Here is a 14323-nt window from a genome sequence, read left to right on the forward strand (position 1 = left end):
CTAGGAGCTAGTCTTGTTGTTGTGTTCTGGTTCTCCTAGGAGCTAGTCTTGTTGTTGTGTTCTGTATCTTCATCCAGACCTGATGATTGAGATGGAGGACCAGACCAATGACCTGAGTGAGGCCAGGATCCCCTTCCTGGACTATAAAACCTACACAGACCGGGTCTTCTTCCTGCCCTCTAAAGATGGGGACAACGACGTTATGATCACTGGCAAGCTGGACATCCCCGAGGGACGGAAGGTCATCGTAGCTCAGGCCCTCAACCAGTTCTCCAACCTGCTCAACTCCAAGACCTTCCTCATCAATGTAGGTTTACTCAGCTAGCTGAGATGGCTGTTTCTCTCGCTGTCCGTCTGGCTCTGTCTGTCTATTAGTCTGGCTGCCTGTCTACAGTAGTTGTGTCTGATACAGTTTGAGTATTGCCATCGTTCTGTACCTACAGATGTTCTATAGAGTTATAGTGAGTTGCTAACCCCATCTCTCTGTTGTGTATCTGTGTGTTCTTAGTTCATCAAGACCTTGGAGGGCCGTCCAGACTTTAACGCCAGGTCCAGGGTCTACTTTGCCTCGTTACTAACCGTGGCTCTGCACGGTAAACTAGAGTACTACACAGACATCATGAGAAGCCTGCTGCTGGAGCTGATGGAGGAATACGTGCACAGCAAGAACCCCAAACTCATGCTGCGCAGGTCAGACACACACAGCCTTCCAATCAGGCTGGTCTTCATGAAAACAGGCATTTCTTATTGGACAAGGTTTGATAGTAGCTCTCTGTTCAGTAGTGTTTTGGTATGGTCCTAGTAAACACAACACAGGTGGATGGCAGTAGTTAACATGCTGACTGTGTGTGTACAGGTCAGAGACAGTAGTTAACATGCTGACTGTGTGTGTACAGGTCAGACAGTAGTTAACATGCTGACTGTGTGTGTACAGGTCAGACAGTAGTTAACATGCTGACTGTGTGTGTACAGGTCAGACAGTAGTTAACATGCTGACTGTGTGTGTACAGGTCAGACAGTAGTTAACATGCTGACTGTGTGTGTACAGGTCAGACAGTAGTTAACATGCTGACTGTGTGTGTACAGGTCAGACAGTAGTTAACATGCTGACTGTGTGTGTACAGGTCAGACAGTAGTTAACATGCTGACTGTGTGTGTACAGGTCAGAGGCAGTAGTTAACATGCTGACTGTGTGTGTACAGGTCAGACAGTAGTTAACATGCTGACTGTGTGTGTACAGGTCAGACAGTAGTTAACATGCTGACTGTGTGTGTACAGGTCAGACAGTAGTTAACATGCTGACTGTGTGTGTACAGGTCAGACAGTACTTAACATGCTGACTGTGTGTGTACAGGTCAGACAGTAGTTAACATGCTGACTGTGTGTGTACAGGTCAGAGACAGTAGTTAACATGCTGACTGTGTGTGTACAGGTCAGAGACAGTAGTTAACATGCTGACTGTGTGTGTACAGGTCAGACAGTAGTTAACATGCTGACTGTGTGTGTACAGGTCAGAGACAGTAGTTAACATGCTGACTGTGTGTGTACAGGTCAGACAGTAGTTAACATGCTGACTGTGTGTGTACAGGTCAGACAGTAGTTAACATGCTGACTGTGTGTGTACAGGTCAGACAGTAGTTAACATGCTGACTGTGTGTGTACAGGTCAGAGACAGTACTTAACATGCTGACTGTGTGTGTACAGGTCAGACAGTAGTTAACATGCTGACTGTGTGTGTACAGGTCAGACAGTAGTTAACATGCTGACTGTGTGTGTACAGGTCAGAGACAGTACTTAACATGCTGACTGTGTGTGTACAGGTCAGACAGTAGTTAACATGCTGACTGTGTGTGTACAGGTCAGACAGTAGTTAACATGCTGACTGTGTGTGTACAGGTCAGACAGTAGTTAACATGCTGACTGTGTGTGTACAGGTCAGAGACAGTAGTTAACATGCTGACTGTGTGTGTGCAGGTCAGAGACAGTAGTTAACATGCTGACTGTGTGTGTGCAGGTCAGACAGTAGTTAACATGCTGACTGTGTGTGTGCAGGTCAGAGACAGTAGTTAACATGCTGACTGTGTGTGTACAGGTCAGACAGTAGTTAACATGCTGACTGTGTGTGTGCAGGTCAGAGACAGTAGTTAACATGCTGACTGTGTGTGTACAGGTCAGACAGTAGTTAACATGCTGACTGTGTGTGTACAGGTCAGAGACAGTAGTTAACATGCTGACTGTGTGTGTACAGGTCAGAGACAGTAGTTAACATGCTGACTGTGTGTGTACAGGTCAGAGACAGTAGTTAACATGCTGACTGTGTGTGTACAGGTCAGACAGTAGTTAACATGCTGACTGTGTGTGTACAGGTCAGACAGTAGTTAACATGCTGACTGTGTGTGTACAGGTCAGACAGTAGTTAACATGCTGACTGTGTGTGTACAGGTCAGAGACAGTAGTTAACATGCTGACTGTGTGTGTACAGGTCAGACAGTAGTTAACATGCTGACTGTGTGTGTACAGGTCAGACAGTAGTTAACATGCTGACTGTGTGTGTACAGGTCAGACAGTAGTTAACATGCTGACTGTGTGTGTACAGGTCAGAGACAGTAGTTAACATGCTGACTGTGTGTGTACAGGTCAGAGACAGTAGTTAACATGCTGACTGTGTGTGTACAGGTCAGACAGTAGTTAACATGCTGACTGTGTGTGTACAGGTCAGACAGTAGTTAACATGCTGACTGTGTGTGTACAGGTCAGACAGTAGTTAACATGCTGACTGTGTGTTACAGGTCAGACAGTAGTTAACATGCTGAATGTGTGTGTACAGGTCAGACAGTAGTTAACATGCTGACTGTGTGTGTGCAGGTCAGACAGTAGTTAACATGCTGACTGTGTGTGTGCAGGTCAGACAGTAGTTAACATGCTGACTGTGTGTGTACAGGTCAGACAGTAGTTAACATGCTGACTGTGTGTGTACAGGTCAGACAGTAGTTAACATGCTGACTGTGTGTGTACAGGTCAGACAGTAGTTAACATGCTGACTGTGTGTGTACAGGTCAGACAGTAGTTAACATGCTGACTGTGTGTGTACAGGTCAGACAGTAGTTAACATGCTGACTGTGTGTGTACAGGTCAGACAGTAGTTAACATGCTGAATGTGTGTGTACAGGTCAGACAGTAGTTAACATGCTGACTGTGTGTGTACAGGTCAGAGACGGTGGTGGAGAGGATGCTGTGTAACTGGATGTCCATCTGTCTGTATCAGTTCCTCAAGGTGAGACTCACCCTGTTTATTCAAACTTGCTCTTTTAAACCCTCACGCTCTCTCAACCGCCCGCCCGCCTGCCTGCAATTTCTAATGTTTTAGATGAAATGTTCCAATTTATTTGGTCTTATTGATTTTTGGATTAAAGCGCTCTTTAAACAATCAGTCATGTGTGACAGTGAACATGGAGCTGTATCTTCAGTAATTACACTGAGAGAATGGTCTCATTAGTACTGCTGAGCTCACTCCCCTCTCTGTGTGTGTGTGTGTGTGTGTGTGTGTGTGTGTGTGTGTGTGTGTGTGTGTGTGTGTGTGTGTGTGTGTGTGTGTGTGTGTGTGTGCGCGCGCATCTTCACTTTGTGTGTGTAGGACTCTGCGGGAGAGCCCCTATACAAGCTGTTCAAGGCCATCAAGCACCAGGTAGAGAAGGGTCCAGTGGACGCTAAGATGAAGAAGGCCAAGTACACTCTGAACGACACGGGACTCCTAGGGGACGACGTGGAGTACTGCGTCCTGGTGAGTACACTCTGAACGACACGGGACTCCTAGGGGACGACGTGGAGTACTGCGTCCTGGTGAGTACACTCTGAACGACACGGGACTCCTAGGGGACGACGTGGAGTACTGCGTCCTAGTGAGTACACTCTGAACGACACGGGACTCCTAGGGGACGACGTGGAGTACTGCGTCCTGGTGAGTACACTCTGAACGACATGGGGCTCCTAGGGGACGATGTGGAGTACTGCGTCCTGGTGAGTACACTCTGAACGACACGGGACTCCTAGGGGACGACGTGGAGTACTGCGTCCTGGTGAGTACACTCTGAACGACATGGGGCTCCTAGGGAACAACGTGGAGTACTGCGTCCTGGTGAGTACACTCTGAACGACACGGGACTCTTAGGGGACGACGTGGAGTACTGCGTCCTGGTGAGTACACTCTGAACGACACGGGACTCCTAGGGGACGACGTGGAGTACTGCGTCCTGGTGAGTACACTCTGAATGACACGGGGCTCCTAGGGGACGACGTGGAGTACTGCGTCCTGGTGAGTACACTCTGAACGACACGGGGCTCCTAGGGAACGACGTGAAGTACTGCGTCCTAGTGAGTACACTCTGAACGACACGGGGCTCCTAGGGAACGACGTGAAGTACTGCGTCCTAGTGAGTACACTCTGAACGACACGGGGCTCCTAGGTGACGATGTGGAGTACTGCGTCCTAGTGAGTACACTCTGAACGACACGGGACTCCTAGGGGACGACGTGGAGTACTGCGTCCTGGTGAGTACACTCTGAACGACATGGGGCTCCTAGGGAACAACGTGGAGTACTGCGTCCTGGTGAGTACACTCTGAACGACACGGGACTCTTAGGGGACGACGTGGAGTACTGCGTCCTGGTGAGTACACTCTGAACGACACGGGACTCCTAGGGGACGACGTGGAGTACTGCGTCCTGGTGAGTACACTCTGAATGACACGGGGCTCCTAGGGGACGACGTGGAGTACTGCGTCCTGGTGAGTACACTCTGAACGACACGGGGCTCCTAGGGAACGACGTGAAGTACTGCGTCCCTAGTGAGTACACTCTGAACGACACGGGGCTCCTAGGGAACGACGTGAAGTACTGCGTCCTGGTGAGTACACTCTGAACGACACGGGGCTCCTAGGGGACGACGTGGAGTACTGCATCCTGGTGAGTACACTCTGAACGACACGGGGCTCCTAGGGGACGATGTGGAGTACTGCGTCCTGGTGAGTACACACTGTACCGCACCGCTCAAAGAATTACAATTAATAGAAGAGATATTCCTATTCAAAGCAGCACTCCATGGTGGGTGAACCAGCAGACATTTTGAGTGAACTGGATTCTCCAGCTATAACCACTCTACTACCGATTTTGTAATTCTACAACACAAACCCTCAATACAAGAACACTGGCTCTCTTATCAAGTCTAACCATCTGCTCTGGTTCCTGCGATCTAGTCCTAATGCCCTCTACTCACACTGGTACCTGCTCCTCTATGGATGATCTCACTCTGTGTATTATTGTGATGCGTACGTGACCCAGGACACATAGTGAGGTCCTGGGTCTGTAGATGTCTGTGGACTGTAGATGTCCACTAACATCACATGGAATGAAATAATGACTTTGAGCAGAGTGTCTCAGAGCTCAGTGAGGACAGAGTGAGCGTGTCGAGAGAGTGAGCGTGTCGAGAGAGTGAGAGTGTCGAGAGAGTGAGAGCGTCGAGAGAGTGAGAGCGTCGAGAGAGTGAGAGCGTCGAGAGAGTGAGAGCGTCGAGAGAGTGAGCGTGCGTCGAGAGAGTGAGAGCGTCGAGAGAGTGAGAGCGTCGAGAGAGTGAGCGTGCGTCGCGAGAGAGAGCGTGCGTCGCGAGAGAGAGCGTGCGTCGCGAGAGAGAGCTCAATAAGGAGCAGAGACAGGCTAGAGGTAAATGTTTCCATCAGACTATACTAATAAGGTTGGTTTAATGGACCCTCTAATATGATTGGCTCTCATAATGGACCCTGTAATATGATTGGCTCTCGTAATTGACTTCTGTGAAAACAGCGTGTCATCATCTGGATGAGAAATCAGCTCAGTGATTTATGGGAAAACTGATAGAGAGAGACATCATGTTTCACGTCTTCTCTCCCCATGCTGTTTTTCATTCATTTAGGCAATAAACCGTATTTTAGTCCAATAATCAATACACACAAGGCAAATTCATCTACAGAATGCTGTTTTAGACAGCTGTACCCAACATGTTGCTATCATCTACCAAAACAAATGGGTGTGACCTAATCATGAGGTCAGTGTGATTCTGGATGATAGATGATTGACAGCTGTGTGTGTCCAACCAGACCCTGCAGGTGCTGGTGCACGGGGAGGGACCAGACGTGACGCCGGTGAAGGTGCTAAACTGTGACACCATCTCTCAGGTGAAGGAGAAGATCATTGAACAGGTGTACCGCAACCTGCCCTACTCACAGAGACCCAAGGTGGACAGTGTTGCTCTGGGTGAGAACACACGGTTCTACCACTGTTATCCTGTGCTAAGAGTTGGGGGAACAACCATGAGTTTCATGTTTTTGCATGTACGTTAGTCTACATACAGTTGAAGTAGGAAGTTTACATACACTTTGAAGTAGGAAGTTTACATACAGGTTGGAGTCATTAAAACTCGTTTTTCAACCACTGCACAAATTTCTTGTTAACAAACTATAGTTTTGGCAAGTCGGTTAGGACATCTACTTTGTGCATTACACAAGTAATTTTTCCAACAATTGTTTACAGGCAGATTATTTCACTTATAATTCACTATATCACAATTGCAGTGGGTCAGAAGTTTACATACACTAAGTTGACTGCACCTTTAAACAGCTTTTGAAATTCCAGAAAATGATGTCATGGCTATAGAAGCTTCTGATAGGCTAATTCACATCATTTGAGTCAATTGGAGCTGTACATGTGGATTTATTTCAAGGCCTACCTTCAAACTCAGTCCCTCTTTGCTTGACATCATAGGAAAATCAAAAGAAATCAGCCAAGACCTCAGAAAAAAAATTCGAGACCTCCACAAGTCTGGTTCATCCTTGGCAGCAATTTCCAAACGCCTGAAGGAACCACGTTCATCTGTACAAACAATAGTACGCAAGTATAAACACCATGGGACCACGCAGCCGTCATACCACTCAGGAAGGAGATGCGTTCTGTCTCCTAGAGATGAACGTACTTTGGTGCGAAAAGTGCAAATCAATCCCAGAACAACAGCGAAGGACCTTGTGAAGATGCTGGAGGAAACAGGTAGAAAAGTATCTACAGTGAGGGAAAAAAGTATTTGATCCCCTGCTGATTTTGTACGTATGCCCACTGACAAAGAAATGAACAGTCTATAATTTTAATGGTAGGTTTATTTGAACAGTGAGAGACAGAATAACAACAAAAACGCATGTCAAAAATGTTATAAATTGATTTGCATTTTAATGCTCAAAAAAATAAAGGGAACACTTAAACAACACAATGTAACTCCAAGTCAATCACACTTCTGTGAAATCAAACTGTCCACTTAGGAAGCAACACTGATTGACAATACATTTCACATGCTGTTGTGCAAATGGAATAGACAACAGGTGGAAATTATAGGCAATTAGCAAGACACCCCCAATAAAGGAGTGGTTCTGCAGGTGGGGACCACAGACCACTTCTCAGTTCCTATGCTTCCTGGCTGATGTTTTGGTCACTTTTGAATGCTGGCGGTGCTTTCACTCTAGTGGTAGCATGAGACGGAGTCTACAACCCACACAAGACAGGCCAGTACATCAGGAGACGTGGAGGAGGCCGTAGGAGGGCAACAACCCAGCAGCAGGACCGCTACCTCCGCCTTTGTGCAAGGAGGAGCAGGAGAAGCACTGCCAGAGCCCTGCAAAATGACCTCCAGCAGGCCACAAATGTGCATGTGTCTGCTCAAACGGTCAGAAACAGACTCCATGAGGGTGGTATGAGGGCCCGACGTCCACAGGTGGGGGTTGTGCTTACAGCCCAACACCGTGCAGGACGTTTGGCATTTGCCAGAGAACACCAAGATTGGCAAATTCGCCACTGGCGCCCTGTGCTCTTCACAGATGAAAGCAGGTTCACACTGAGCACGTGACAGACGTGACAGAGTCTGGAGACGCCGTGGAGAACGTTCTGCTGCCTGCAACATCCTCCAGCATGACCGGTTTGGCGGTGGGTCAGTCATGGTGTGGGGTGGTATTTCTTTGGGGGGCCGCACAGCCCTCCATGTGCTCGCCAGAGGTAGCCTGACTGCCATTAGGTACCGAGATGAGATCCTCAAACCCCTTGTGAGAGCATATGCTGGTGCGGTTGGCCCTGGGTTCCTCCTAATGTAAGACAATGCTAGACCTCATGTGGCTGGAGTGTGTCAGCAGTTCCTGCAAGAGGAAGGCATTGATGCTATGGACTGGCCCGCCCGTTCCCCAGACCTGAATCCAATTGAGCACATCTGGGACATCATGTCTCGCTCCATCCACCAACGCCACGTTGCACCACAGACTGTCCAGGAGTTTGCGGACGCTTTAGTCCAGGTCTGGGAGGAGATCCCTCAGGAGACCATCCACCACCTCATTAGGAGCATGCCCAGGTCATACAGGCACGTGGAGGCCACACACACTACTGAGCCTCATTTTGACTTGTTTTAAGGACATTACATCAAAGTTGGATCAGCCTGTAGTGTGGTTTTCCACTTTAATTTTGAGTGTGACTCCAAATTCAGACCTCCATGTGTTGATAAATTGGATTTCCATTGATTATTTTTGTGTGATTTTGTTGTCAGCACATTCAACTATATAAAGAAAAAAGTATTTAATAACATTATTTCTTTCATTCAGATCTAGGATGTGTTGTTTAAGTGTTCCCTTTATTTTTTTGAGCAGTATATAAACCTACCATTAAAATTATAGACTGATCATTTCTTTGTCAGTGGGCAAATGTACAAAATCAGCAGGGGATCAAATACTTTTTTCCCTCACTGTATATCCACAGTAAAACGAGTCCTATATTGACATAACCTGAAAGGTCACTCAGCAAGGAAGAAGCCTCTGCTCCAAAACCGCCATAAAAAAGCCAGATTACGGTTTGCACATGGGGACAAAGATCGTACTTTTTGGAGAAATGTCCTCTGGTCTGATGAAACAAAAATGGAACTGTTTGGCCATATTGACCTTCGTTATGTTAGGAGGAAAAAGGGGGAGGCTTGCAAGCCAAAGAACACCATCCCAACCGTTAAGCACGGGGGTGGCAGCATCATGTTGTGGGGGTGCTTTGCTCCAGGAAGGACTGGTGCACTTCACAAAATAGATGGCATCATGAGGGAAGGAAAATTATGTAGATATATTGAAGCAACATCTCAAGACATCAGTCACAAGTTAAAGCTTGGTCACAAATGGGTCTTCCAAATGGACAATGACCCCAAGCATACTTCCAAAGTTGTGGCAAAATGGCTTAAGGACAACAAAGTCAAGGTATTGGAGTGGTCCTAACTGACCTAAGACAGGGAATTTTTACTTGGATTAAATGTCAGGAATTGTGAAAAAATGAGTTTAAATGTATTTGGCTAAGGTGTATGTAAACTTCCGACGTGAACTGTACCTTTCAGTAATATTGTAATGTTAAGGTGCACTTCCCACCCCATCCACAGAGTGGCGTCCTGGCTCTACAGGGCAGATCCTGTCAGACATGGACCTGACGTCACAGAAGGAGGGCAGGTGGAAGAGACTCAACACCCTGGCACATTACAACGTGAGTGGTTGTCTGAGGACTTCAGCCTTGTATTTGTGTTCTCTCTGAATAGCTTCTCAGCAAACTGTGTGGTTAATGTGAATATATATCAGGGCTGGCTGGCTTTATTCATTAACGTTGAATGTTCCTGGGCTTCAGATGTGTAAAGTTGAGCATGCCAGATATTCCATTGAAATGTTGGCTTTTGCTATTTCACAGTTTAATGAAACTATGTGAAACTCCAACTATATGGTTCTGTACTGTGTTAACTATACAGAAAGTATTCAGACCCCTTGACTTATTCTAAAATTGTTTAAATGATTTAAAAAAAATTAAAATACCCGAAGCAATCTACACACAATATCCCATAATGACAAAGCGTAAACAGTTGAAAACATTTTTGCACATTTTTATATAAACTTTGTATTTATTTAAATACCTTATTTACATACATTTTCAGGCCCTTTGCTATGCGACTCGAAATTGCGTTCTGGTGCATCCTGTTCACATTTATCATCCTTGAGATGTTTCTACAACTTGATTGTAGTCCACCTGTGGTAAATCCAATTGATTAGACACAATTTGGAAAGGCACACTCCTGTTTATATAAGGTCACACAGTTGACAGTGCATGTCAGAGCAAAAACTAAGCCATGAGGTCTAAGAAATTGTCTACAGAGCTCCGAGACAGGATTGTGCCGAGGCACAGATCTGAGGAAGGGTACCAGAAAAAACATTATGCAGCATTGAAGGTCCCCAAGAACACAGTAGCCAAACTGAGCAATCGGGGGAGAAGGACCTTGTCAGAGAGGTTACCAAGAACACGATGGTCACTCTGACAGAGCTACATAGTTCTTCTGTGGAGATGGGAGAACCTTCCAGAAGGATAACCATCTCTGCAGCACTCCATCAATCAGGCCTTTATGGTAGTGTGCTCAGACAGAAGCCACTCCTCAGTAAAAGGCACATGGCACCTCGCTTGAGTTTGCCTCTCAGACCATGAGAAACAAGATTCTCTGGTCTGATGAAACCAAGATTGAACACTTTGGCCTGAATGCCAAGCGTCACGTCTGGAGGAAACCTGGGCGCCATCCCTTCGGTGAAGCATTGTGGTAGCAGCATGCTGTGGGGATGTTTCTCAGCGGCAGGGACTGGGAGACTAGTCAGGATTGAGGGAAAGATGAACGGAGCGAAGTACAGAGAGATCCTGGATGAAAACCTGCTCCAGAGCGCTCAGGACCTCAGACTGGGGCAGCAACAACCCTAAGCACACAGCCAAGACAACACAGGAGTGGCTTCGGGACAAGTTTCAATGTCCTTGAGTGGCCCGGACTTGAACCCGATTGAACATCTCCGGAGAGAACCGAAACTATATGTGGTACGGTGTTAACTATGTGTGGTACTGTGTTGACTATATGTGGTACGGTGTTGACTATATGTGGTACTGTGTTGACTATGTGTGGTATGGTGATGACTATATGTGGTACGGTGTTGACTATATGGGGCGGCAGGTAGCCTAGTGGTTAGAGCGTTGGACTAGTAACCGAATGGTTGCAAGATCGAATTCCTGAGCTGACAAGTAAAAATCTGTCGTTCTTCCCCAGATCAAGGCACTGTTCCTTGGCCGTCATTGAAAATAATAATTTGTTCTTAACTGACTTGCCTAGTTAAATAAAGGTAAAATAAATGTGGTACGGTGTTAACTAAACTCAGCAAAAAAAGAAACGTACTCTCACTGTCAACTGCGTTTATTTTCAGCAAACTTAACATGTGTAGATATTTGTATGAACTTAACAAGATTCAACAACTGAGACATAAACTGAACAAGTTCCACAGACGTGACTAACAGAAATGGAATAATGTGTCCCTGATCAAAGGGGGGGGGGGGTCAAAATCAAAAGTAACAGTCAGTATCTGGTGTTGCCACCAGCTGCATTAACTACAGCAGTGCATCTCCTCCTCATGGACTGCACCAGATTTGCCAGTTCTTGCTGTGAGATGTTACCCCACTCTTCCGCCAAGGCACCTGCAAGTTCCCGGACATTTCTGGGGGGGAATGGCCCTAACCCTCACCCTCCGATCCAACAGGTCCCAGACGTGCTCAATTAGATTGAGATCCGGGCTCTTCGCTAGCCATGGCAGAACACTGACATTCCTGTCTTGCAGGAAATCACGCACAGAACGACCAGTATGGCTGGTGGCATTGTCATGCTGGAGGGTCATGTCAGGATGAGCCTGCAGGAAGGGTGCCACATGAGGGAGGAGGATATCTTCCCTGTAACGCACAGCGTTGAGATTGCCTGCAATAACAACAAGCTCAGTCCGATAATGCTGTGACACACCGCCCCAGACCATGACGGACCCTCCAAATCAATCCCGCTCCAGAGTACAGGCCTCGGTGTAACGCTCATTCCTTCGACGATAAATGCGAATCCGACCATCACCCCTGGTGAGACAAAACCGAGACTCGTCAGTGAAGAGCACTTTTTGCCAGCCCTGTCAGGTCCAGCGACGGTGGGTTTGTGCCCATAGGCGACGTTGTTGCCGGTGATGTCTGGTGAGGACCTGCCTTACAGTAGGCCTACAAGCCCTCCGTCCAGCCTCTCTCAGCCTATTGCGGACAGTCTGAGCACTGATGGAGGGATTATGCGTTCCTGGTGTAACTCGGGCAGTTGTTGTTGCCGCCCTGTATCTGTCCCACAGGTGCATGTTCATTAATTGTTTATGGTTCATTGAACAAGCATGGGAAACAGTGTTTAAACCCTTTACAATGAAGATCTGTGAAGTTATTTTGATTTTTACGAATTATCTTTGAAAGACAGGGTGCTGATTTATTTTTTTTCTGAGTTTATATGTGGTACTGTGTTAACTACTGTGTTAACTATATGTTGTACTGTACTGTGTTAACTATATGTGGTACTGTACTATGTTAACTATATGTGGTACGGTGTTAACTATATGTTGTACTGTACTGTGTTAACTATATGTGGTACTGTACTGTGTTAACTATATGTGGTACGGTGTTAACTATATGTTGTACTGTACTGTGTTAACTATATGTGGTACTGTACTGTGTTAACTATATGTGGTACTGTACTGTGTTAACTATATGTGGTACTGTACTGTGTTAACTATATGTGGTACGGTACTGTGTTAACTATATGTGGTACGGTACTGTGTTAACTATGTGGTACGGTACTGTGTTAACTATGTGGTACGGTGTTAACTATATGTGGTAGGGTACTGTGTTAACTATATGTGGTACGGTGTTAACTATATGTGGTACTGTACTGTGTTAACTATATGTGGTACGGTGTTAACTATATGTGGTACTGTACTGTGTTAACTATATGTGGTACGGTGTTAACTATATGTGGTACGGTACTGTGTTAACTATATGTGGTACTGTACGGTGTTAACTATATGTGGTACGGTACTGTGTTAACTATATGTGGTACGGTACGGTGTTAACTATATGTGGTACGGTGTTGACTATATGTGGTACGGTGTTGACTATATGTGGTACGGTGTTAACTATATGTGGTACGGTACTGTGTTAACTATATGTGGTACTGTACAGTGTTAACTATATGTGGTACGGTGTTGACTATATGTAGTACGGTGTTAACTACTGTGTTAACTATATTTGGTACTGTACTGTGTTAACTATATGTGGTACTGTACTATGTTAACTATATGTGGTGCTGTACTGTGTTAACTATATGTGGTACGGTACTGTGTTAACTATATGTGGTACGGTACTGTGTTAACTATATGTGGTACTGTACTGTGTTAACTATATGTGGTACGGTGTTAACTATATGTGGTACGGTGTTAACTATATGGGTGTTAACTATATGTGGTACGGTGTTAACTATATGTGGTACTGTACGGTGTTGACTATATGTGGTACGGTGTTAACTATATGTGGTACTGTACGGTGTTAACTATATGTGGTACGGTGTTAACTATATGTGGTACGGTGTTAACTATATGTGGTACGGTGTTAACTATATGTGGTACGGTGTTGACTATATGTGGTACGGTGTTAACTATATGTGGTACTGTACTGTGTTAACTATATGTGGTACGGTGTTAACTATATGTGGTACTGTACTGTGTTAACTATATGTGGTACTGTGTTAACTATATGTGGTACGGTGTTAACTATATGTGGTACTGTACTGTGTTAACTATATGTGGTACTGTGCTGTGTTAACTATATGTGGTACGGTGTTAACTATCTGTGGTACTGTGTGTTTCAGGTGAGAGACAATGCCACGCTGGTGCTGTCCAGAGTGCTTCACACCCATCGCCAGTTCCACCAGAACCAGGACAGCCATGAAGAAAGTGAGTCCGATTTTATTATATCCTCAGTATGTTATCCCTAGGCACAGATCTAGGATCAGCCTACCTGTCCTCCAATCCTAACCTTATTTATCAGGGTGGGTAATGCGCTACTGACCTGATATCACCATCTTGGAAAAACTTCTCAACTTTGGGTCGTGTTCATATGGCCAAACATTTTGCAAGAGGAAACAAAAAAGAGTTGAGGTAGTCCCACCCTGTTTGAGTCTGTTATCTTCTGTTTGATGCCCACTGAACATGTCCATGGTGTCCCTGTAGAAAACGCCCTGTTGGAAGATGACAAGGTGTTCCACCTGGTGCGGCCAGCAGACGAGCTGGATGAGGTCAAATCTAAGAGAGGAAGTTTGAAGGCCAAGGCCACGACTAAAGCCATCGCTGAGATCTACCTGACACGCCTGCTCTCTGTCAAG

General features: G+C 46.0%; 1 protein-coding gene across 1 annotated transcript in view; it reads left to right on the forward strand.

Moving 5' to 3' along the window:
- Positions 1–14323, forward strand: part of LOC106576598 (plexin-B2) — a 198623-nt gene that overhangs the window by 173498 nt on the left and 10802 nt on the right. Inside the window, exons 26-33 of the mRNA XM_045722352.1 lie at positions 78–307; positions 509–690; positions 3208–3274; positions 3635–3781; positions 6129–6285; positions 9467–9567; positions 13811–13895; positions 14172–14323. Coding sequence (XP_045578308.1) covers positions 78–307; positions 509–690; positions 3208–3274; positions 3635–3781; positions 6129–6285; positions 9467–9567; positions 13811–13895; positions 14172–14323 — 1121 coding nt within the window. The remainder of the gene's footprint in view (positions 1–77; positions 308–508; positions 691–3207; positions 3275–3634; positions 3782–6128; positions 6286–9466; positions 9568–13810; positions 13896–14171) is intronic.

Source organism: Salmo salar, chromosome ssa07 (assembly GCF_905237065.1).
Source record: "Salmo salar chromosome ssa07, Ssal_v3.1, whole genome shotgun sequence".
Classification (NCBI taxonomy): Eukaryota; Metazoa; Chordata; class Actinopteri; order Salmoniformes; family Salmonidae; genus Salmo; species Salmo salar.